Below are 24590 nucleotides of genomic sequence, written 5' to 3'. Positions count from 1 at the left end.
GTACAATAAAATAATAAAAAAAGAAAGGTCATCACCCCATGGTGGCTCTGTCTTTATTGTTCCTGCATCATGCAGGGCTTCAGAAATGTTGTGATAGCACTCACTTGACATTTAGCAGATAATGGCTTTGATGTACAGCAGCACAGGGAATCAGCACCCCTCTGTGCCACTACTGGAGTTGTTCAGAACTGTAAACAACTGAAAAATATATGAATGGTAAACTTTTAGCTGCATATGAAGATTCTATTTCCAATATGAGCCAAAAAGTGCAATACATTTGTTGACTGGATTACGTTTTATCAAGGACAATTAAAAAAATTGTAATAATATGGCTGCTTTCCAAAGCAAGTGTTAGAACCTTTTATATGTATACCTGACATGCATTAAAGCTGTTGACGTTACTAACAATACTGTTAAAGGGTCATCAAAGTCATAATTAAAGGGACAGTTAACACCATAATTGTTATTGTTTAAAAAGATAGATAACACCTTTACTACCCATTCCCCAGCTTTGCACAACCAACAATGTTATATTAAATATACTTTTATAAAACAATAAACTTCTAAATTTCTGCTTCTTTCTAAGCCACTACAGAGAGCCTCTTATCGCATGCTTTTTTATTAGCTTTTCACAACAAGAGACTGTTAATCCATGTGTGCCATAAATATAACATTGTGCTCTCTCCTGTGGAGTTGTGGATGGCACTGCACTAATTGGCTAAAATGCAAGTCAATAGATAATAAATAGAGAGATGTGATCAGGTTTAGATACAAGGTTATCACAGAGGTTAAAAGTATATTAATATAACCATGTTGGCTGTGCAAAGATGGGGAATGGATAATAAAGGGATTATCTATCTTTTTAAACAATAACAATTTTGGAGTTGACTGTCCCTTTAAACTTTTATGGTTCAGACCGAGCATGCAATTTTGATAGTCTTTTCAATTAACTGCTATAATTAATAGTACTCCATTCAGCTAGCTCCCAGAAATCCATTGCTGTATTTAACTATATGCAGGGGTTCAAACACAATATCTATGAAATAGTACAATAATAAAATGCTCTAACACATATGTCCCTTTAACCAACCATAAATGCATGTTTGTCCCCAGGGGAAGATTGCTCAGTTGCTTACAAGGAAAGCTCCCACCATGTGGACCCCTTGCTCACTGTGCCTAGTGGGAAATGGCTGCACATCTAATGGCAAGATCCAAATGTGCAGAAACGTACCTAATGGGATTAGCTATAAAAAAAAACAAAATTTATGCTTACCTGATAAATGTATTTCTCTTGTGGTGTATCCAGTCCACGGATTCATCCATTACTTGTAGGAACGTTTTTTACTGAGGTGATAAATCTTTATTTGGGGCCTAGTTTTCCACATGGCTGTTATTTTACTCCTAGGAAAATCTATCATAAGATATGGTGCAAATATCTTCATTGGTGTGAATCCAAGGGTTACTCATGAAGTAAAGTCAGGATTCCCAGGATATAACACCTGCCTTAAAATGACAGGGCGGGCCGTGGACTGGATACACCACAAGAGAAATAAATTTATCAGGTAAGCATAAATTTTGTTTTCTCTTGTAAGGTGTATCCAGTCCACGGATTCATCCATTACTTGTGGGATACCAATACCAAAGCTATAGGACACGGATGAAGGGAGGGACAAGGCAGGCGCTTAAACGGAAGACACCACTGCCTGTAAGACCTTTCTCCCAAAAATAGCCTCCGAAGAAGCAAAAGTATCAAATTTGTAGAATTTAGAAAAAGTATGAAGCGAGGACCAAGTCGCCGCCTTACAAATCTGTTCAACAGAAGCCTCATTTTTAAAAGCCCATGTGGAAGCCACCGCTCTAGTGGAATGAACTGTAATTCTTTCAGGAGGCTGCTGGCCAGCAGTCTCATAAACTAAGCGGATTATACTTCTTAACCAAAAGGAAAGAGAAGTTGCTGAAGCCTTGTGGCCTTTCCTCTGTCCAGAGTAGACAACAAACAATGCAGATGTTTGACGAAAATCTTTAGTAGCTTGTAAATAAAACTTTAAAGCACGAACCACGTCAAGATTGTGTAATAGACGTTCCTTCTTTGAAGAAGGATTAGGACACAGTGACGGAACAACAATCTCCTGATTGATATTCTTATTAGATACCACCTTAGGAAGAAACCCAGGTTTGGTACGCAAAACTACCTTATCTGCATGGAAGATCAGATAAGGGGAATCACACTGCAAGGCAGATAACTCAAACTCTTCAAGCCGAAGAGATAGCTACCAAAAACAGAACTTTCCAAGATAAAAGCTTAATATCTATGGAATGCAGAGGTTCAAACGGAACCCCTTGAAGAACTTTAAGAACTAAATTTAAACTCCATGGCGGAGCAACAGCTTTAAACACAGGCTTGATTCTAACTAAAGCCTGACAAAACGCCTGAACGTCTGGAACATCCGCCAGACGCTTGTGCAAAAGAAAAGACAGAGCAGAAATCTGTCCCTTTAAGGAACTAGCTGACAATCCCTTCTCCAATCCTTCTTGGAGAAAAGATAATATCCTGGGAATCCTGACTTTACTCCATGAGTAACCCTTGGATTCACACCAATGAAGATATTTACACCATATCTTATGATAGATTTTCCTAGGAATAAAATAACAGCCATGTGGAAAACTAGGCCCCAAATAAAGATTTATCACCTCAGTAAAAAACGTTCCTACAAGTAATGGATGAATCCGTGGACTGGATACACCTTACAAGAGAAAAAGTCTTTGTCTATGTCTGGACAGTCATAGATAGGATCAGATGCATATACTGCAATAAAGTTATGTTCTGTTATATTCGGGGGGGGGGGTTACATCCCAAAAGGGGGGGCTATTCAGCACTGTCTGTCCCTAGCCTAGCCGAGTGCAAATTAACGTTGGGGATTTTGTTTCCCTAAGGGTGATAGGGAAAACCAAAGAGGGATATAGATGCACCTCCGCTTTTTGTTTTGCTGCATTTTTGTTCATAAACAAAAAAACAAAAAAATGTGTTCTCCACAATTTTGACATTATGAAGTAGCTGGGTGGTGCTTTGTAAATTATGTTCTGCTATCCATGGCACAAATTGTATAATTTAACATAGATGTATTTATATTTAATAATAATCTAGCAATAAACATTGGGGGGGAAAAAACATAATTTATGCTTATCTAATAAGCACCATGAAAGAAATTAATTTATCAGGTAAGTATAATTTATGTTTTGTTTCATACAGGTAGTGAGAGTCCACAATCCATTACCCATTGGAACTATTACCCAAGGTGTGGAATCCACATTTTTTCACTGAAGAACTCAATAAACAATTCCACAAGAACCCAAAAAGTGAATTTTTTAAAATGCACTTAAAATGTAATTAAGATGAAAAAATAAATCGAGCTGAGACAACTGCCTGAAGGACTTTTCTTACCAAAGGCAGTCTCAGAAGAAGCAAAAACATCAAAATGGTAGAATTGAGTTAAAGTATGCAAAGTAGACCATGAATCAAAATGTTTTAACCAAGAGGAAAAAGAAAAAGCAGACACAGTCTGTCCTTTCCTACAACCAGAAAAGTTAAACATACTAGAAGTTTGTCTGAAATCCTTAGTAGAAGCAATATAATATTTCAATGCTATAACAAAATCCAAATAATGCAAAGATCTGTCTGAAGCATTCTTGGGATTAGGACACAAAGAAGGGACAACAATTTCACTACTGATATTGTCTCAAGAGACAACATCACTACTGATATTGTCTCAAGAGACAACTTTAGGCAAGAAATCAAATTAAGTCCTTAAGATGATGAAAGATAAGGAGGGTCACAACAAAGAGCAAACAATTCCTAAACTCTTAGCAGGATATATATCCAAAACAAAACCTTCCAAGAAAGAAGCTTAATATTCACTTTATGCATAGGTTCAAGAGGAAGAGCCTGCAAAACCTTTAACACCAAATTAAGACTCCAGCGAGGAGAAATTAGCTTGATCACAGGCTTAATTTATGCCAAAGACTGAACAAAACCACAAATGTCAGGAAGATTAACAAATTTTCAATGAAACAAAACTAAAAAAAAAAAAAAAAAAAAAAAGGAGTAGAACTCTGCTGTTTCAAATAACTAGGTCCTTATTCAAACGATCCTGTAAGAACTGCAAAATTCTAGAAATCCTAAAAGAATTCCAGGAAAAGCCATGATGTATACACCAAGTAATAAAAGCCTAACAGACCTTATGATAAGTCTTCGTATTCACAGGCTTATGAGACTGGATTAAAGTTTCAATCAACGAATATGAGAAACTCTATGCTTAAAGGGACAGTTTACTCAAACATTTTCTCCCCTTTAATTTGTTCCCAATGATCCACTTTACCTGCTGGAGTGTATTACATTGTTTACAAGTAGCTCCTTTACCCTTATATTGGCATTTGAAATAGTTGATTTAGCATGTGGTATCCCCACCTATTCTGAAAGTTTGTGGCCGCACGTACCAGCTATAGATAAGCTTTGTAAACACAGCCAGCAGAAGAAATTACAATCCCAGTGGGATATAGCAGAGATAAGGTAATAAAATTTTGATTTTCCATTGTTCTCTCAAAGTACTGGTGATTGTTTTAAGGACAGATATAAGATAAAGAAGCAGGTATATGTGCACAATGTGATACAGTAATGAGATCTAATTATACCTACAAGCTCAACCCATTTTATTAGGTTGTGGCTTCAAAACACAAAATCAGAGCTTTAATATACACAAATAAGCCTTAAAAAGCAAATCTCATACATTTTATACTCTGCAGCTGGTAAAAAAAGCAATTGTAAACACATTAAGGGAAAAACTATTTTATAGTATACTGTTAACCACTCAATCTCCATGCCATTAGAGATTTGAGACGCAGATGGAAAAATGGACCGTGAGACAGAAGGTGTGGACGAAGTGGAAGAGGCAAAGGAGGACAAATGGACATCCGAACCAGATCTGCATACCAAATCTTGTGAGGCCAAGAAGGGGCAATCAGGATTACCGACAATATCTCTAGCCTTATCTTGGAAATCTAGAAAAACCAGAGGAGGAAACAGATAAGCAAGCTAGAATAACCAATGAGATACTAGAGAATCCACAAACTCCACCTGAAGATCACTGGACATTGCAAAGTACATGGAAAGTTTGTTGTTCAAACGGAAAGCCATCAGATCTATCTCTGGGGGACCACAAAGATCCACAATCTGAATGAAAACATCCTGGTGAAGACACCATTCCGCTGAATGCAGAGACTGACGACTGAGAAAATCTGCTTCCCAGTTCTTCACTCCTGTAATAGGAACTAAAGACTAGACAGTAATTCACTTCTGCCCATGAGAGAATTGACACTTCACTCATGGCTAGGGAACTATGAGTTGCTCCAGAAAATTGATGCAAGCCACTGCTGTGACATTGTTTGAGATGAGACTCCCCTTTTCAACAGAGGCCAAATCTTTACAGACCTAAAAATAGCACGTAGTCCTAGAACATTTATAGGCAACCTCATCTCCCAAGGAGCCCAAACCACTTCTGCTCTCAGAGACCCCAAACAGCTCCCCAACCTGAAAGACTTGCATCTGTAGTGAACACAGTCAAAGACAAGCAAAAGAAAAAAAACCTGAATAATGAACTGAGAATCCAGCCACCAAGTCAGATCCAGAAAAATCTTTTGAGATTGCTGAGCATGATCCCTTCACCAAAGAACTCTTTGGAAAATTGATCTTCCAACCATGCTGTTTAAAAAATAACAACAGCCTGTTGGTGTGAGGTTCTGCTAAAAGAAAAGATGGAGCTTGAACCAAGATATCGTCCAGGTAAGGAAACACTGCAATTCTCTGAGATCTGATCACATACAATAGGGCACCCAGAACCTCGGTGAAAATTCTTGGACCTGTAGCTAGACAAAATGGTAGAGCAACAAACTCAAAAGGCAAACCTCAGAAACGGGCAATGTTCCCTGTGAATTGGAAAATGATGATAAGCGTCCTATAAATCTATTGTTTAGATAAACTGACCTTGCTAAAAAAAAAAAAGGCAGAATAGTTTGAATAGTTTCCATTTTGAAAGTAGGGATTCTGACAAGCTTGTTCAGAGCTTTCAGATTCAGAACTGGTCTGAAAGTGCCTTCCTTTTTTGGAACAATGAAAAGATTTCAATAAAATAATGGGATTCTATTCAAATCTTTTCATTGTTCCAAAGAAGGAAGGTACTTTCAGACACGTTCTGGATCTGAAAGCTCTGAACAGTTTGTCAGAACCCTACTTTCAAAATGGAAACTATTCTGACTATTCTGGCTCTGTGGAGCAAGCACTCCCATAGTTTCAGATCTGAAACTGACTGTAAAAAGGCTTGGACCTTTAAGGGATTCCTTAGAACATTGGACTGAAAAAAACCTTCCTCTAACAGGACTTGTTCTGAAACCTATCTGATAACCCTGGGAAACTATATTCAGAAGCCAGGGATCTGGAACAGACTGAAATAAAGCTTCCTGGAAAAAGCATAACCTGCCCCCTTCCAGAGATTCTGGAACGGGGGCCGCACTTTCATGCAGACTTGGAAGTAGTGGACTTTTTGGCTTGTTCTGATTAGCACTAGGCTACTAGACTGGGTCAGAGGTGCTATGCTTATGAGAGGAGGAATCAACTTTCGTTTTCTTGTTCTGATGAATGGAACGAAAACGAAAATAGGCTTTAGATTTCCCCTTGGATTTTTTTTTCCTGAGGAAGAAAAGCCCCTTTAGTAATAGTAGAAATTATAGAATCTAAATCAGAACCAAATAATTTCTTGCCCTGAAAAAAAAAGAGTTTGTATTTCAACACCATATCAGCAGACCAGAACTTAAGCCATAAAGCTCTTCTATAAAGAACTACCAAGGACATGTTTTTAACATTAATCTTAATAATTTCAAATACAGCATCACAAATAAAGGAATTAGAACTTTTGAGCAATACCAGAAGGTTCAAAAAAATCTGCACTACCAGAATCATTAGAAAACTACTCTGAAAAGACTAGTAAGAAGCTAGCTAGCCCAAACAAATAACCTGCTTGCAAAAAGGTCTTTCTTTGGAAGGATTTTAACTTGCTATCTAAAGGGTCCTTCAAAGAAGTACTGTTATATAAAGGGGTTGTAGTACGCTTAGCCAAACTAGAAATGGCACCATCCACTTTAGTGACAGTCTCCAGCAGATCAATATTAGAAGCAGGTAAGGTATTTACTTGTAACATTTCGGGGTGTTACCCCCTTTGTCAGATATCAAAAAATAACAACCGTATACCTACCACCACCGTGTCTTTTAAACTTACTCACTGTTCCAGAACCGAGCCACAACCAGAAGCGTCATTGGTTCTGGAACACTTGAGTACGTTTAAAAGGCACAGTGGTGTAAGGTATACGGTTGTTATTTTTTGATGTCTGACGAAGGGAGTAACACACCAAAACGTTACAAGTAATAAAAAGTAACGATTTAAAATCCTGGTGAGTGCATCCTTTATCTTTTGACTTTATCCATTTCTTGGAAGCACCCTGGGTAGACACCTGCAAGAACCGTGAGTGCTGGCCCTCTACAAATTATATATATATATATATATATATATATATATATATATATATATATATATATATATATATCAAAGTAGAATATATCACTACCTAGTAGTGATATAAGCTTTGATACATGGTGCACAAACGTAAAGTTCGTTTAGATCACAATGCAAATGTTGATCCTACAGTGAAATTCAATGATGCTATACAATCCTAAAATACAGCTATATGTATAAATAAAAAAGCAATAACAAAACTATTAAAAGCTGTAGATAACGGTTAATTGTTCAACCAAATAATCAAAAACAGTTTTTCAGATAAAGAAAATGATGGTTCAAATAAAACCGCACCAGCCACTAAATGCTAATAAACCAAACGGGCAGAGTATACATTCCCTAGATACTCCTACAAAAATAAACATGCGAGAAAACAAATGACTATTGCCCAGCTCTCGGTACAGGTATTTAACAGATCGCTATAAACATATTTTATATAGCAAGCTAAATGAAAGTGATGTGCACTTTTCACAAAAGCTAGTGGTTATAGTTCTTTATAAAATTCAAACGGTGTGACTGGTAGATAAATACAAAGCTCTATTCAACCTCAATCCTTATGAGGCAAGTGCCGCAAATGAGACAGACTTGTTCCTCTTGGGACCTCACTAGATTCCTTTCATAACCCCCAGGTGTTTTTCTCCATTCACTCGTGTAGCTGATGTCTTGGTTAAATATAGGAGGGAGAAAGTACACAATATCCAGTGATAGTGCAACACAGTTTATTGAAGCAATTGATCATATACAAAAGTGAAAAATTCACACTCAGATTCATTACCACCCAATGATATGAGGTAACACAGAGGCCTTATGGGTGGTGGAGATATTCCATCAAAGTGCACCAAATGAAGGCTGCTCCCGTGAGAGTTTCAACAAAAGAGTTGGATTCAGCAATGGATCGCTTATCTCTAAAAAAAACCTTATGCGTTTCAAAGGCCTTTACAAATTCGCCTTCATCATCAGGTACCTCTTGCACCAAGTAGAGAGACGTGAGTAGACATTATCTCACTCTGACCCTACTAAACCTCTTTATACTTTGTCTTTTTTTTTTTCAAATTGTAAAAGATGCAGGATTGTACGTGAATGTGAAATACAAATTGCTGTTTGGGAGTTTTATTATTTTGGAGGTAAAAATATGCTCATTTCACCTAACTCCTTAGAAATCATAGACTTGAGACACTGACCAAACACCATGTTAGCTTTTAAAATTAAAAACATTGATTTTTTTTTTTAACCAATATCAGCTTCCATTGCCTGAGCCAAAGTGCACTTCTACATATACAGTATTTACAAATATTACAAGAGAGACATTGTTATGTATACATCCCCTTTAAATTTGTGTCTATCCAACTTGTCTCTTAAAGTATCAGCACCATTGATTGGAGATCTCATTTTATTTTCTAGATGAGAAATATCTGTATTAACTTAGGGGAATGATCCATGTAATCAGCATACTCATACATGAATAGGATACAATTTAGCGAATTTATCAAAAAACAAAACTTAACAAATGGACAAAGTAAAATCAGGCCATTGAAAAAAAAGTGCATTTCAGGCACTTTTAGTAGAGGCAGGAGGAACTGAATCTATACAATACACATTTAACAATATCTAATAATAGGAGTAAGCTTTCTATTAATCAAATGCAAAAGGCTCTCTAGTAATTGTTATATCATACAAATTTCTCGTTCTTTTTAGAGGATAAAAAGGGTAAATGGAGTAACCAGAAAATTAGTCATATAAAGCCATAATTTCAATATATTAATAAAAAAAATTAAATAAAGAGGGGCGCATGATACTCCAAAGATAAATATAATTACATTCATTAAAATGTAATAATATGTTGTATACTTTACATATTATAGTAAATAAATATATATTACATTATATAAGACTTTATTATAAGCATTACAGGATAGGAATTTTTTCCATCCAGGACAGAAAAAATAAGTCAAAAGGTAAGGAAGGTTGAACCTTTTATTCAATGGCAAAGGTGAGGTCTGTCTATCCCCCTTCTAAAAGTGTCATAGTTGATGGTGTGTATCAGCGTTTTATTAATCGATTAAAAAACAAATCCATAGACCACAACAAATATTTTTAAACCTTTCAAGTCAACATTAGATTAATCTGCATTTCAGCTACGTTGTCTTATTGTGATTTACCTGGCTGCAAAGTTACTCTGTTGCCTCTGTAAGACTGAAAACCTTCATGAAAAAGAAATGATCTGCCAGAATCAATCAATCAAAGCCACTCACTTGCTGCTGCTCTTGTCGTTGTGTGAACTGGGGATAATAATCAAGGAAACAGCACGGGGCTAAGAATATTCCAAAAACGGATGGAAAATGACCCCATTAAAAAGCGGTTTTCGTCTTAATCACATAAGCTGCAAATTGTACTTAATTTTTTGGACTACATTTGCAATTATAACTGGTTTCCAAAAATGCAGTTGAAGAATCAATTGAAGTAATTTAAAATTCGTAGTTGCTGTATTGTTTCCCCATAAATGCAGATAAGCAGATTGTGATACTGTATATTTTGCAGGACAAAAAGAAGATACATATTGCATGAAAACTTTGCATTCAGCAGAGAAGTAAGCCGGTGCACACATCAACATTAATGGATTCAGTTAGTGAATGCACCAATTCTAGAAATACTGACATTTCCATATTATTAGGCACTGGCACATTTAAAGAACAATAATCATAGCGAAACACTGTATGAGATTGTATACAGTGAGAAACAGGTGCCAAATACAATAACCAGTTACAGGAAAGCGCTGCCATTTTTTATAAAAAATATCAAAAACATTAAGAGATAGTTTCCTGCAAGAGTGGACAGTTTAGGCCTAAAACTAACAAAAATATGGTAATGTATCTAATCTGCTACAAAGCTTTATGATGTCAGTGAGCATTCACTTAAAGCAGTGATTTTTAACCTTTTTTTGCCGTGGCACACTTTTTTACATTAAAAAATCCTGTGGCACACCACCATCCCAAAATTTTAAAAAAATCACACATTGTAGCCTAATACAGCATATATATACACATACACACAAACACACACATACTGTATGTATTGTGCTGTTATGCCATGCCTCCTACAAACTACCCCTGCACTGGGAGTAAAAAACAAGCAAAGTTTAAAAAATATATCACACTGTTGTCAGTCTGCCGTGGCACACCTGAGGATCTCTCACGGCACACTAGTGTGCCACGGCACACTGGTTGGAAAACACTGACTTAAAGGGCCACTAAACCCAAAATCTTTCTTTCATGATTCAGATAGAGAATAGAAATGTAAACAACATTACAATTTACTTCCATTATTTATTTTGCTTCATTTTTTAAATATCCTTTGTTGAAGAAAAAGCGATGCACATGGTGAGCCAATCACACGATGCTTCTATGTTCAGCAACCAATCAGCAGCTAGTGAGCATATCTAGATATGCTTTTCATCAAAGAATATCAAGAGAATAAAACAAATTAGATAATATAAGTAAATTAGAAAGATGTTTAAAATTGCATTCTCTTTCTAAATCATAAAAGAAAAAATGTGGGTGGCATGTCCCTTTAAGTCCATTTTATTTCTAAATAGATTGTGTATTTCTTTTACTTAAAAAAAAAAAAAAAGGTTAGCTCCGATATAAATCAACAATGCACTCAAGCAAGCAACTAATAAAAGGTAATTGTATTTAAAAGTTGCTATAAGAAAAATCCCTTCAAATGGAGTGGGATGTCTCTGCTGCCTCTTGTTTACATAAATTTAGCCAGTGCAGAAGTATTGAAAGTTTCAGTATAGGTGAGGATACAACATCAGCTATTTCTAATGACAAAGTAAAGGAACTACAAATAAATTGTGCTTGTATATGAAAAGATCAATAATTTATGTTTTCTAAAATTCCGTAATAAAACAAACATTCACTAAATGCTAACTATAATTATTATCAACAACAATATACAACAATTAATAACAATAACACCAGTACTAATAATAATAACATAATTTATGCTTACCTGATAAATTCCTTTCTTCTGTTGTGTGATCAGTCCACGGGTCATCATTACTTCTGGGATATAACTCCTCCCCAACAGGAAATGCAAGAGGATTCACCCAGCAGAGCTGCATATAGCTCCTCCCCTCTACGTCAGTCCCAGTCATTCGACCAAGAATCAACGAGAAAGGAGTAACCAAGGGTGAAGTGGTGACTGGAGTATAATTTAAAAAATATATACCTGCCTTAAAACAGGGCGGGCCGTGGACTGATCACACAACAGAAGAAAGGAATTTATCAGGTAAGCATAAATTATGTTTTCTTCTGTTATGTGTGATCAGTCCACGGGTCATCATTACTTCTGGGATACCAATACCAAAGCAAAAGTACACGGATGACGGGAGGGATAGGCAGGCTCATTATACAGAAGGAACCACTGCCTGAAGAACCTTTCTCCCAAAAATAGCCTCCGAAGAAGCAAAAGTGTCAAATTTGTAAAATTTGGAAAAAGTATGAAGCGAAGACCAAGTTGCAGCCTTGCAAATCTGTTCAACAGAGGCCTCATTCTTAAAGGCCCAAGTGGAAGCCACAGCTCTAGTGGAGTGAGCTGTAATTCTTTCAGGAGGCTGCTGTCCAGCAGTCTCATAGGCTAAACGTATTATGCTACGAAGCCAAAAAGAGAGAGAGGTAGCAGAAGCTTTTTGACCTCTCCTCTGTCCAGAGTAAACTACAAACAAGGAAGAAGTTTGGCGAAAATCTTTAGTTGCCTGCAAGTAGAACTTGAGGGCACGAACTACATCCAGATTGTGTAAAAGACGTTCCTTCTTTGAGGAAGGATTTGGACACAAGGATGGGACAACAATCTCTTGATTGATGTTCCTGTTAGTGACTACCTTAGGTAAGAACCCAGGTTTAGTACGCAGAACTACCTTGTCTGAGTGAAAAATCAGATAAGGGGAATCACAATGTAAGGCTGATAACTCAGAGACTCTTCGAGCCGAGGAAATAGCCATTAAAAACAGAACTTTCCAAGATAACAATTTTATATCAATGGAATGAAGGGGTTCAAACGGAACACCCTGTAAAACGTTAAGAACTAAGTTTAAACTCCATGGTGGAGCAACAGCTTTAAACACAGGCTTGATCCTAGCTAAAGCCTGACAAAAGGACTGGACGTCTGGATTTTCTGACAGACGCCTGTGCAACAAGATGGACAGAGCTGAAATCTGTCCCTTTAATGAACTAGCTGATAAACCCTTTTCTAAACCTTCTTGTAGAAAAGACAATATCCTAGCGATCCTAACCTTACTCCAGGAGTAACCTTTGGATTCGCACCAGTATAGGTATTTCCGCCATATTTTATGGTAAATCCTTCTGGTAACAGGCTTCCTAGCCTGAATCAGGGTATCAATAACCGACTCAGAAAAACCACGTTTTGATAAAATCAAGCGTTCAATTTCCAAGCAGTCAGCTTCAGAGAAGTTAGATTTTGATGTTTGAATGGACCCTGTATCAGAAGGTCCTGTCTTAGAGGTAGAGACCAAGGCGGACAGGATGACATGTCCACTAGATCTGCATACCAAGTCCTGCGTGGCCAAGCAGGTGCTATTAGAATTACTGATGCTCTCTCCTGTTTGATTTTGGCAATCAATCGAGGAAGCAGCGGGAAGGGTGGAAACACATAAGCCATCCTGAAGTTCCAAGGTGCTGTCAAAGCATCTATCAGAACTGCTCCCGGATCCCTGGATCTGGACCCGTAGCGAGGAAGTTTGGCGTTCTGGCGAGACGCCATGAGATCTATCTCTGGTTTGCCCCAACGTCGAAGTATTTGGGCAAAGACCTCCGGATGAAGTTCCCACTCCCCCGGATGAAAAGTCTGGCGACTCAAGAAATCCGCCTCCCAGTTCTGCACTCCCGGGATGTGGATTGCTGACAGGTGGCAAGAGTGAGACTCTGCCCAGCGAATTATCTTTGATACTTCTATCATTGCTAGGGAGCTTCTTGTCCCTCCCTGATGGTTGATGTAAGCTACAGTCGTGATGTTGTCCGACTGAAACCTGATGAACCCCCGAGTTGTTAACTGGGGCCAAGCCAGAAGGGCATTGAGAACTGCTCTCAATTCCAGAATGTTTATTGGTAGGAGACTCTCCTCCTGATTCCATAGTCCCTGAGCCTTCAGAGAATTCCAGACAGCGCCCCAACCTAGTAGGCTGGCGTCTGTTGTTACAATTGTCCAGTCTGGCCTGCTGAATGGCATCCCCCTGGACAGGTGTGGCCGATAAAGCCACCATAGAAGAGAATTTCTGGTCTCTTGATTCAGATTCAGAGTAGGGGACAAATCTGAGTAATCCCCATTCCACTGACTTAGCATGCATAATTGCAGCGGTCTGAGGTGTAGGCGTGCAAAAGGTACTATGTCCATTGCCGCTACCATTAAGCCGATCACCTCCATGCATTGAGCTACTGACGGGTGTTGAATGGAATGAAGGACGCGGCATGCATTTTGAAGTTTTGTTAACCTGTCTTCTGTCAGGTAAATCTTCATTTCTACAGAATCTATAAGAGTCCCCAAGAATGGAACTCTTGTGAGAGGAAAGAGAGAACTCTTCTTTTCGTTCACTTTCCATCCATGCGACCTTAGAAATGCCAGAACTAACTCTGTATGAGACTTGGCAGTTTGAAAGCTTGAAGCTTGTATTAGAATGTCGTCTAGGTACGGAGCTACCGAAATCCCTCGCGGTCTTAGTACCGCTAGAAGGGCACCCAGAACCTTTGTGAAGATTCTTGGAGCCGTAGCCAATCCGAATGGAAGAGCTACAAACTGGTAGTGCCTGTCTAAGAAGGCAAACCTTAGATACCGGTGATGATCTTTGTGGATCGGTATGTGAAGGTAAGCATCCTTTAAATCCACTGTGGTCATGTACTGACCCTCTTGGATCATGGGTAAGATTGTCCGAATAGTTTCCATTTTGAACGATGGAACTCTTAGGAATTTGTTTAGAGTCTTTAAATCTAAGATTGGCCTGAAAGTTCCCTCTTTTTTGGGAACCACAAACAGGTTTGAGTAGAACCCTTGTCCTTGTTCCGACCACGGAACCGGATGGATCACTCCCATTGTTAACAGATCTTGTACGCAGCGTAGAAACGCTTCTTTCTTTATCTGGTTTGTTGACAACCTTGACAGATGAAATCTCCCTCTTGGGGGAGATAATTTGAAGTCTAGAAGGTATCCCTGAGATATGATCTCTAGTGCCCAGGGATCCTGAACATCTCTTTCCCAGGCCTGGGCGAAGAGAGAGAGTCTGCCCCCTACTAGATCCGGTCCCGGATCGGGGGCTCTCGGTTCATGCTGTCTTTGGGGCAGCAGCAGGTTTCCTGGCCTGCTTGCTTTTGTTCCAGGACTGGTTAGGCTTCCAGCCTTGCCTGTAACGAGCAACAGCTCCTTCCTGTTTTGGTGCAGTGGAGGTTGATGCTGCTCCTGTTTTGAAATTCCGAAAGGGACGAAAATTAGACTGTCTAGCCTTAGCTTTGGCCTTGTCTTGAGGTAGGGCGTGGCCCTTACCTCCCGTAATGTCAGCGATAATTTCTTTCAAACCGGGCCCGAATAAGGACTGCCCCTTGAAAGGTATATTAAGTAATTTGGACTTAGAAGTAACATCAGCTGACCAGGATTTTAGCCACAGTGCCCTGCGTGCCTGTATGGCGAATCCTGAGTTCTTAGCCGTAAGTTTGGTTAAATGTACTACGGCCTCCGAAATGAAAGAATTAGCTAGTTTAAGGACTCTAAGCCTGTCCGTAATGTCGTCTAGCGTAGAGGAACTAAGGTTCTCTTCAAGCGACTCAATCCAAAATGCTGCCGCAGCCGTAATCGGCGCGATACATGCAAGGGGTTGTAATATAAAACCTTGTTGAACAAACATTTTCTTAAGGTAACCCTCTAATTTTTTATCCATTGGATCTGAGAAAGCACAGCTATCCTCCACCGGGATAGTGGTACGCTTAGCTAAAGTAGAAACTGCTCCCTCCACCTTGGGGACCGTTTGCCATAAGTCCCGAGTGGTGGCGTCTATTGGAAACATCTTTCTAAATATTGGAGGGGGTGAGAACGGCACACCGGGTCTATCCCACTCCTTAGTAACAATTTCAGTTAGTCTCTTAGGTATAGGAAAAACGTCAGTACTCGCCGGTACCGCAAAGTATTTATCCAACCTACACAGTTTCTCTGGTATTGCAACAGTGTTACAATCGTTGAGAGCTGCTAAGACCTCCCCTAGTAGTACACGGAGGTTCTCCAATTTAAATTTAAAATTTGAAATATCTGAGTCCAATCTGTTTGGATCAGAACCGTCACCCACAGAATGAAGCTCTCCGTCCTCATGCTCTGCGAGCTGTGACGCAGTATCAGACATGGCCCTAGCATTGTCAGCGCACTCTGTTCTCACCCCAGAGTGATCACGCTTGCCTCTTAGTTCAGGTAATTTAGACAAAACTTCAGTCATAACAGTAGCCATATCCTGTAATGTTATCTGTAATGGCCGCCCAGATGTACTAGGCGCCAAAATATCACGCACCTCCCGGGCGGGAGATGCAGGTACTGTCGCGTGAGGCGAGTTAGTCGGCATAACTCTCCCCTCGCTGTTTGGTGAAATTTGTTCACATTGTACAGATTGACTTTTATTTAAAGTAGCATCAATACAGTTAGTACATAAATTTCTATTGGGCTCCACCTTGGCATTGGAACAAATGACACAGATATCTTCCTCTGAGTCAGACATGTTTAACACACTAGCAAAAAAACTTACAATTTGGTTATAATCTTTTTTAGCAAAAAAAGGCACTGTGCCTCAAAGAGGTACTAACGATTAAATGACAGTTGAAATAATGAACTGAAAAACAGTTATTGCATCAAATTTTAAAAACAACACAACTTTTAGCAAAGGTTTGTTCCCATTAGTAAAAAACAACACTAATTAAATTTGTACATAAGAAAACAAAACAACGTTTTTTATACACAGTCACTATAAGAATTCTCACAGCTCTGCTGAGAGAATTTACCTCCCTTCAAAGAAGTTTGAAGACCCCTGAGATCTGTCAGAGATGAACCGGATCATGCAGGAAATATAAAAGTAGCTGACTGGAATTTTTTGATGCGTAGCAAAGAGCGCCAAAAACGGCCCCTCCCTCTCCCACACAGCAGTGAAGAGAAACGAAACTGTCACAATTAAAGCAAAAAACTGCCAAGTGGAAAATAATGCCCAAACATTTATTCACACAGTACCTCAGCAATGTAAACGATTCTACATTCCAGCAAAAACGTTTAACATGAGAATAGTTATTAAAAGGATTAGTGACCTTTAACACAGTAGTTCCGGTGAAATACCATCCCCAGAATACTGAAGTGTATACATACATGTCATTTTAACGGTATGGCAGGCTTTTCTCATCAATTCCATTCAGAAAATAAAAACTGCCACATACCTCAATGCAGATTCATCTGCCCGCTGTCCCCTGATCTGAAGCCTTTACCTCCCTCAGATGGTCGAGAACAGCAATATGATCTTAACGACTCCGGTTAAAATCATAGTAAAAAATCTCTGTCAGATTCTTCCTCAAACTCTGCCAGAGAAGTAATAACACGCTCCGGTGCTATTTTAAAATAACAAACTTTTGATTGAAGTCATAAAAACTAAGTATAATCACCATAGTCCTCTCACACATCCTATCTAGTCGTTGGGTGCAAGAGAATGACTGGGACTGACGTAGAGGGGAGGAGCTATATGCAGCTCTGCTGGGTGAATCCTCTTGCATTTCCTGTTGGGGAGGAGTTATATCCCAGAAGTAATGATGACCCGTGGACTGATCACACATAACAGAAGAAAATAGGCTCGAAAGATTTTCAGCAATTTATGCAGGTACAAATTAATCATATAGTGACACAAAAAATAAAAAAAATAAAACAAAATTACACAGTGGTCATTTTTCCACATGTCCTATTAAAATGGTACAAACTGTTATTGATCCTAGAATCATTATTCTAAATCATTAGATTCCCAAACATATAAATATTTCTTTTAAACATTTAGGGTAACATTGCAAGTGGAGCTACACAAAAGCAATAAGGAGTTTATCACGGGTGTTTCAAGTTGAAAGTAAACGCAATCGTAATTTACACTAAAATTATCACAGCATCCTCAGAGCTCTGGTCAACTGCTTCGCGAAACTAAAAAAGTGTCACTAAACAAGAAAAATACATTACAAAGTACACTTACACTCATAACAATACCATCTAAAAAAAATATTTAAAAAATTGCATTCAAAAGTAATAAGATTTCAATTTACGTCCATTTCTAAATGTGCATTCTTTCCATGGTAACCTTTGTTAAAAAGTAAACATGAGCTCAGAAGTGTACGTGTCTATGGTAGCTGTGTGCGCAAGAAAATCTGTCGCAATGTTATACATTGTTGCAAACTGCTGCCATAGGGTGCTAAAGACACGTGCACACTACTATGAGCCTAAGCAGATTAAATCTTTGAAAAAGGATAGAAAAATAAAAATTGATAATAGAAGTAAAACGTTCTTTAATTGCATGCATCTAACTAATGATAGTTTAATTTTGACTTTACTGTCCCTTTAAGTGCAATCAGTAAATATGAATAGCGTATATCAACAAATTAGCACTGCATAGTAAAAGATCTATATACAAAAATGAATGTTTATATCTTTTCACAAACTTACATGCAGCATATTTTACAAATTCTGAAATGACAGAACAATCTGGATACAATCCCCTAAAATATCCTTTGTTTACCCAGTTCCCCGTTTGCTGTGGCCAATCAAGGTCAAATATAAAGGACCTTGTGCACTGCTCTTAGCAGGTAAAACAATAATAAAATTAGAATAGTAATAATATGAAACATTTTAAAAAAGGGACATACGATTTTGCAGTGACATCCACATACTGTCCTGGGCGGAAATGTGCTGCATAAAGAGGGGTACCTGGCAAATCAAACAGAGTTAGAAAAAAAAAGTAAATAAAAAAACTAATATGGAAAATATGCTCAGACTTTGATCTCACTTCCACAAATGTTTGTTTGATAGTTTCTATGTCTATACTTTTCAAACACATTGAAAATCAAATTGTAAGAATTTTGTAATAAACACAATAGTACACAATAAAGGAAAGACATTTTTTTTCTTTCATGATTCAGTTAGAGCAGTCTTTCCCAAACCCAGTCCTCAAGACCCTTAACAAGCCAGGTTTTCATTATATCTTAACTAGAGAACAGGTGAAATAATCAGCTTATTACCTGTGGTCTAGTTAAGCTATAATGAAAATCTGGCCTGTAAAGGATCCTGAGGACTGGGTTTGGAAAATACTAAGTTAGAGCAAACAATTTAAAAAAAAAAAAGTTTTTTAATTTACATCTATTATCAAATTTGCTTAGTTCACAGGGTATTTTTTTTATGAAGAGCATACCTAAAGCTCTTGCATATGTATAATTTATTCTTGCAGAACTGATGCCATATACTGCTCTAGACACATGCATGCTACTGAACCTGTAGAAAAACAACAAGTGGAGCGGAGCAATGGCTTGATAAAAATATATAAATTCTTTATTCAAATAAAGTTAAAACAATTCAGAAGGGGAAACACATAGTGGAACGTGTAAAAGGGGAGTCAGCTAGTCCAGCTGACGCGTTTCGGCTTTACGCCGTTGTCAAAGCTTTGACAACGGCGTAAAGCTGGTGCTCCGCTCCACTTGTTGTTTTTCTACTGGTTGTGACCTACCTTGGCGTACAAGCACGGCTCAAAGGGGTATATCCCCAGCTTTTCCCTTAGCTCAGCGGTTGGCCTGACTGCTTCATCGTCGTCCAATACGGATTGAGGAAGCGACTGACAACCCCCCGCCCGTGACATCTGAGGAGGGAACGGATTGGACACTCGGAGCTCATCAGATGTTCCCACAGACAGTGAGGAAAAGCGCCCGCCTGAATTGCGGTGACAGAGAGAGAGCGCGACCGAACTTCCATCTCCCTAGGACCGGACTGTTCATGAGGTAGGGGGTAAGATATTTTGTCCTGATACGTCCTGATGCCATGAAAAATTGTACAGTGACTTTATGATTGAATAATCAACGCTCCTCTATTTGGAACTTTCTGTAGTTTGTGTTAAATCAGTGTTTTAGTTTGTTACTACCTGCTATCATTATTTGGGCACATTTGTATAGGGGAGATAGTCCTTTCTTTGCTACTGAACCTACCTACTTTTCAACAAAGGAAACCAAACGAACAAAGTACATTTTAGAATATATGTCAATTAGAAAACAAAAAGTTTCACTCTGTCTGAATCATGAAAGAAAACTTTGTGGCTTCATGTCCTTTTAAAACTAAAACTAAAACTTGGATGCATCAGTTCAATCCACATGCTGCTTAGTTAACTATGCCTTATGTAGAAGTGTGTTTACAATACTTTATTGTAATATGTTTGGCCCTGTGAAGCATTTGTGAAAGTGAAGAAACTATAGAAGACATGCGCATGACATATTACTACCTGGCTTGATGATTGCATCATCAGACACCTTGAAAATACTAATTTTCTGTTTAGGAGGTACTGCAGCTTCACTGTAAAACGCCATCACAGATTCTGATCTCTGTAGAATAAAGAAATAAAGTCTTAACTACTGTAACCCCGTTTTCCAACCTTTCATAAAATAAGAAATATCTGCCATTAACACGGGGAGAAAAAAAAAAAAAACTAGACATGTAAACAATAAAGATTTTGAAGGGTCCATTCTCTTCCCTAATTATTTTCATGTAAATACAGAAAGTATATAAACAACCACACTAAAGGATTGCCAAGCATTTTGCCCAGGAAAACAAATTTAGACCAAGTGGTATATCACAACGGTCAATTTATCACATGAGATAACAATATTCTCGATAGCTTGTTAAATGAATAAAAACATAATTTATGCTTACCTGATAAATTTATTTCTCTTGTAGTGTGTTCAGTCCACGGGTCATCCATTACTTATGGGATATATTCTCCTTCCCACAGGAAGTTGCAAGAGGATCACCCAAGCAGAGCTGCTATATAGCTCCTCCCCTCACATGTCATATCCAGTCATTCGACCGAAACAAGACGAGAAAGGAGAAACTATAGGGTGCAGTGGTGACTGGAGTTATAATTTAAAATTTAGAACCTGCCTCAAAAAAAGACAGGGCGAGCCGTGGACTGAACACACTACAAGAGAAATAAATTTATCAGGTAAGCATAAATTATGTTTTCTCTTGTTAAGTGTGTTCAGTCCACGGGTCATCCATTACTTATGGGATACCAATACCAAAGCTAAAGTACATGGATGATGGGAGGGACAAGGCAGGAACCACTGCCTGTAGAACCTTTCTCCCAAAAACAGCCTCCGAAGAAGCAAAAGTGTAAAATTTGTAAAATTTGTAAAAAGTATGAAGTGAAGACCAAGTTGCAGCCTTGCAAATCTGTTCAACAGAGGCCTCATTCTTAAAGGCCCAGGTGGAAGCCACAGCTCTAGTGGAATGAGCTGTAATTCTTTCAGGAGGCTGCTGTCCAGCAGTCTCATAAGCTAAACGTATTATGCTACGAAGCCAAAAAGAGAGAGAGGTAGCTGAAGCCTTTTGACCTCTCCTCTGTCCAGAGTAAACGACAAACAGAGAAGAAGTTTGCCGAAAATCTTTAGTAGCCTGTAAGTAAAACTTCAAGGCACGGACTACGTCTAGATTATGCAAAAGACGTTCCTTCTTTGAAGAAGGATTAGGACATAATGATGGAACAACAATCTCTTGATTGATATTCTTGTTAGAAACCACCTTAGGTAAAAACCCAGGTTTTGTACGCAGAACAACTTTATCTGAATGAAAGATCAGATAAGGAGAATCACAATGTAAGGCAGATAACTCCTAGACTCTTCGAGCCGAGGAAATAGCCATCAAAAACAGAACTTTCCACGATAAAAGCTTAATATCAATGGAATGAAGGGGTTCAAACGGAACACCCTGAAGAACTTTAAGAACCAAGTTTAAGCTCCACGGAGGAGCAACAGTCTTAAACACAGGCTTAATCCTGGCCAAAGCCTGACAAAAAGCCTGGACGTCTGGATTCTCTGCCAGACGCTTGTGTAAAAGAATAGACAGAGCAGAAATCTGTCCCTTTAGCGAACTAGCGGATAAACACTTTTCTAAACCCTCTTGTAGAAAAGACAATATCCTAGGAATCTTAACCTTACTCCATGAGTAACTCTTGGATTCACACCAATATAAATATTTACGCCATATCTTATGGTAAATTTTTCTGGTCACAGGTTTCCGAGCCTGTATTAATGTATCAATAACCGACTCCGAGAAACCACGCTTCGATAGAATCAAGCGTTCAACCTCCACGCAGTCAGCCTCAGAGAAATTAGATTTGGATGGTTGAAAGGACCCTGAATTAGAAGGTCCTGCCTCAGAGGCAGAGACCATGGTGGACAGGACGACATGTCCACTAGGTCTGCATACCAGGTCCTGCGTGGCCACGCAGGCGCTATCAGAATCACCGATGCTCTCTCCTGTTTGATCTTGGCAATCAGTCGAGGCAGTAACGGAAAAGGTGGAAACACATATGCCATGTTGAAAACCCAAGGGGCTGCTAGCGCATCTATCAGCACCGCTCCCGGGTCCCTGGACCTGGATCCGTAGCACGGAAGCTTGGCATTCTGGCGAGATGCCATGAGATCCAGTTCCGGTTTGCCCCAACGAAGAATTAGTTGAGCAAATATCTCCGGATGAAGTTCCCACTCCCCCGGATGAAAAGTCTGGCGACTTAGAAAGTCCGTCTCCCAGTTCTCCACGCCTGGGATGTAGATCGCTGACAGGTGGCAAGAGTGAGACTCTGCCCAGCGAATTATCTTTGAGACTTCTAACATCGCTAGGGAACTCCTGGTTCCTCCTTGATGATTGATGTAAGCTACAGTCGTGATGTTGTCCGACTGAAACCTGATGAACCTCAGTGTTGCTAACTGAGGCCAAGCTAGGAGAGCATTGAATATTGCTCTTAATTCCAGAATGTTTATTGGAAGGAGTTTCTCCTCCTGAGTCCACGATCCCTGAGCCTTTAGGGAGTTCCAGACTGCGCCCCAGCCTAGTAAGCTGGCATCTGTTGTTACAATCGTCCAATCTGGTCTGCGAAAGGTCATTCCTTTGGACAAATGAACCCGAGACAACCACCAGAGAAGAGAATCCCTGGTCTCCTGGTCCAGATACAGTAAAGGGGACAGATCTGATTAATCCCCATTCCACTGACTTAGCATGCATAATTGCAGCGGTCTGAGATGCAGGCGCGCAAATGACACTATGTCCATTGCCGCGACCATTAAGCCGATTACTTCCATGCACTGAGCTACTGATGGGCTTGGAATGGAATGAAGGACACGGCAAGCATTTAGAATTTTTGATAACCTGGACTCCGTCAGGTAAATCTTCATCTCTACAAAATCAATAAGAGTCCCTAGGAAGGGGACCCTTGTGAGTGGAAACAGAGAACTCTTTTCCATGTTCACTTTCCACCCATGCGACCTCAGAAATGCTAGAACTATCTGTGTATGAGACTTTGCATTTTGAAAACTTGACGCTTGTATCAGAATGTCGTCTAGGTACGGAGCCACCGCAATGCCTCGCGGTCTTAATACCGCCAGAAGCGAACCCAGAATCTTTGTAAAAATTCTCGGAGCCGTAGCTAACCCGAAGGGAAGAGCTACAAACTGGTAATGCCTGTCTAGAAAGGCAAACCTTAGGTACCGATAATGATCTTTGTGAATCGGTATGTGAAGGTAGGCATCCTTTAAATCCACTGTGGTCATATATTGACCCTCTTGGATCATGGGTAGGATGGTCCGAATGGTTTCCATCTTGAACGATGGAACCCTTAGGAATTTGTTTAAGATTTTTAAGTCTATGATTGGTCTGAAGGTTCCCTCTTTTTTGGGAACCACAAACAGATTTGAATAAAACCCTTGCCCTTGTTCCGTTCGCGGAACTGGGTGGATCACTCCCATCACTAAGAGGTCTTGTACACATTGTAGAAATGCCTCTTTCTTTACTAGGTTTGTTGATAACCTTGACAGATGAAACCTCCCTTGTGGAGGAGAAGTTTTGAAATCCAGAAGGTATCCCTGAGATATAATCTCCAACGTCCAGGGATCCTGTACATCTCTTGCCCAAGCCTGGGTAAAGAGAGAAAGTCTGCCCCCCACTAGATCCGTCTCCGGAAAGGGGGCCCTGTCTTCATGCTGTCTTAGGGGCGGAAGTAGGCTTTCTGGCCTGCTTGCCCTTGTTCCATGACTGGTTGCCTTTCCAACCTTGTCTGTAACGAGCAGTAGGTCCTTCCTGTTTTGGAGCGGAGGAAGTTGATGCTGCTCCTGCCTTGAAATTACGAAAGGCACGAAAATTAGACTGTTTGGCCTTTGATTTGGCCCTGTCCTGAGGAAGGGAGTGGCCCTTACCTCCAGTAATGTCAGCAATAATTTCCTTCAAGCCGGGCCCGAATAAGGTCTGCCCTTTGAAAGGAATATTCAGTAGTTTAGATTTAGAAGTTACATCTGCTGACCAGGATTTAAGCCATAGCACTCTGCGCGCCTGTATGGCGAATCCGGAATTCTTAGCCGTAAGTTTGGTTAAATGCACTACGGCATCCGAAACAAACGCATTAGCTAGCTTAAGCGTTCTAAGCTTGCTCAAAGTCTCATCCAATGGTGCTGTGCGAATTGCCTCTTCCAGAGACTCAAACCAGAATGCCGCTGCAGCAGTGACAGGCGCAATGCATGCAAGAGGCTGTAATATAAAACCTTGTTGAACAAACATTTTCTTAAGGTAACCCTCTAATTTTTTATCCATTGGATCTGAGAAAGCACAACTATCCTCCACCGGGATAGTGGTACGCTTGGCTAAAGTAGATACTGCTCCCTCCAC

The 24590-nt window shown here is 39.4% G+C and overlaps 1 protein-coding gene across 2 annotated transcripts in view; it reads right to left on the bottom strand.

Moving 5' to 3' along the window:
* The window catches only part of MRPL3 (mitochondrial ribosomal protein L3), a 344205-nt gene that overhangs the window by 274675 nt on the left and 44940 nt on the right, over positions 1 to 24590 (bottom strand). For both annotated transcript variants that reach the window (XM_053714297.1, XM_053714298.1), the window contains exons 5-6: positions 20161 to 20260; positions 18545 to 18605 (exon numbers count right to left, since the gene is read on the bottom strand). In XM_053714297.1, the coding sequence (XP_053570272.1) occupies positions 18545 to 18605; positions 20161 to 20260 (161 nt within the window). The remainder of the gene's footprint in view (positions 1 to 18544; positions 18606 to 20160; positions 20261 to 24590) is intronic.

The sequence above is a fragment of the Bombina bombina genome, chromosome 5 (genome assembly GCF_027579735.1).
Source record: "Bombina bombina isolate aBomBom1 chromosome 5, aBomBom1.pri, whole genome shotgun sequence".
Classification (NCBI taxonomy): Eukaryota; Metazoa; Chordata; class Amphibia; order Anura; family Bombinatoridae; genus Bombina; species Bombina bombina.
This window is presented reverse-complemented; position numbering and strand designations above follow the sequence as displayed.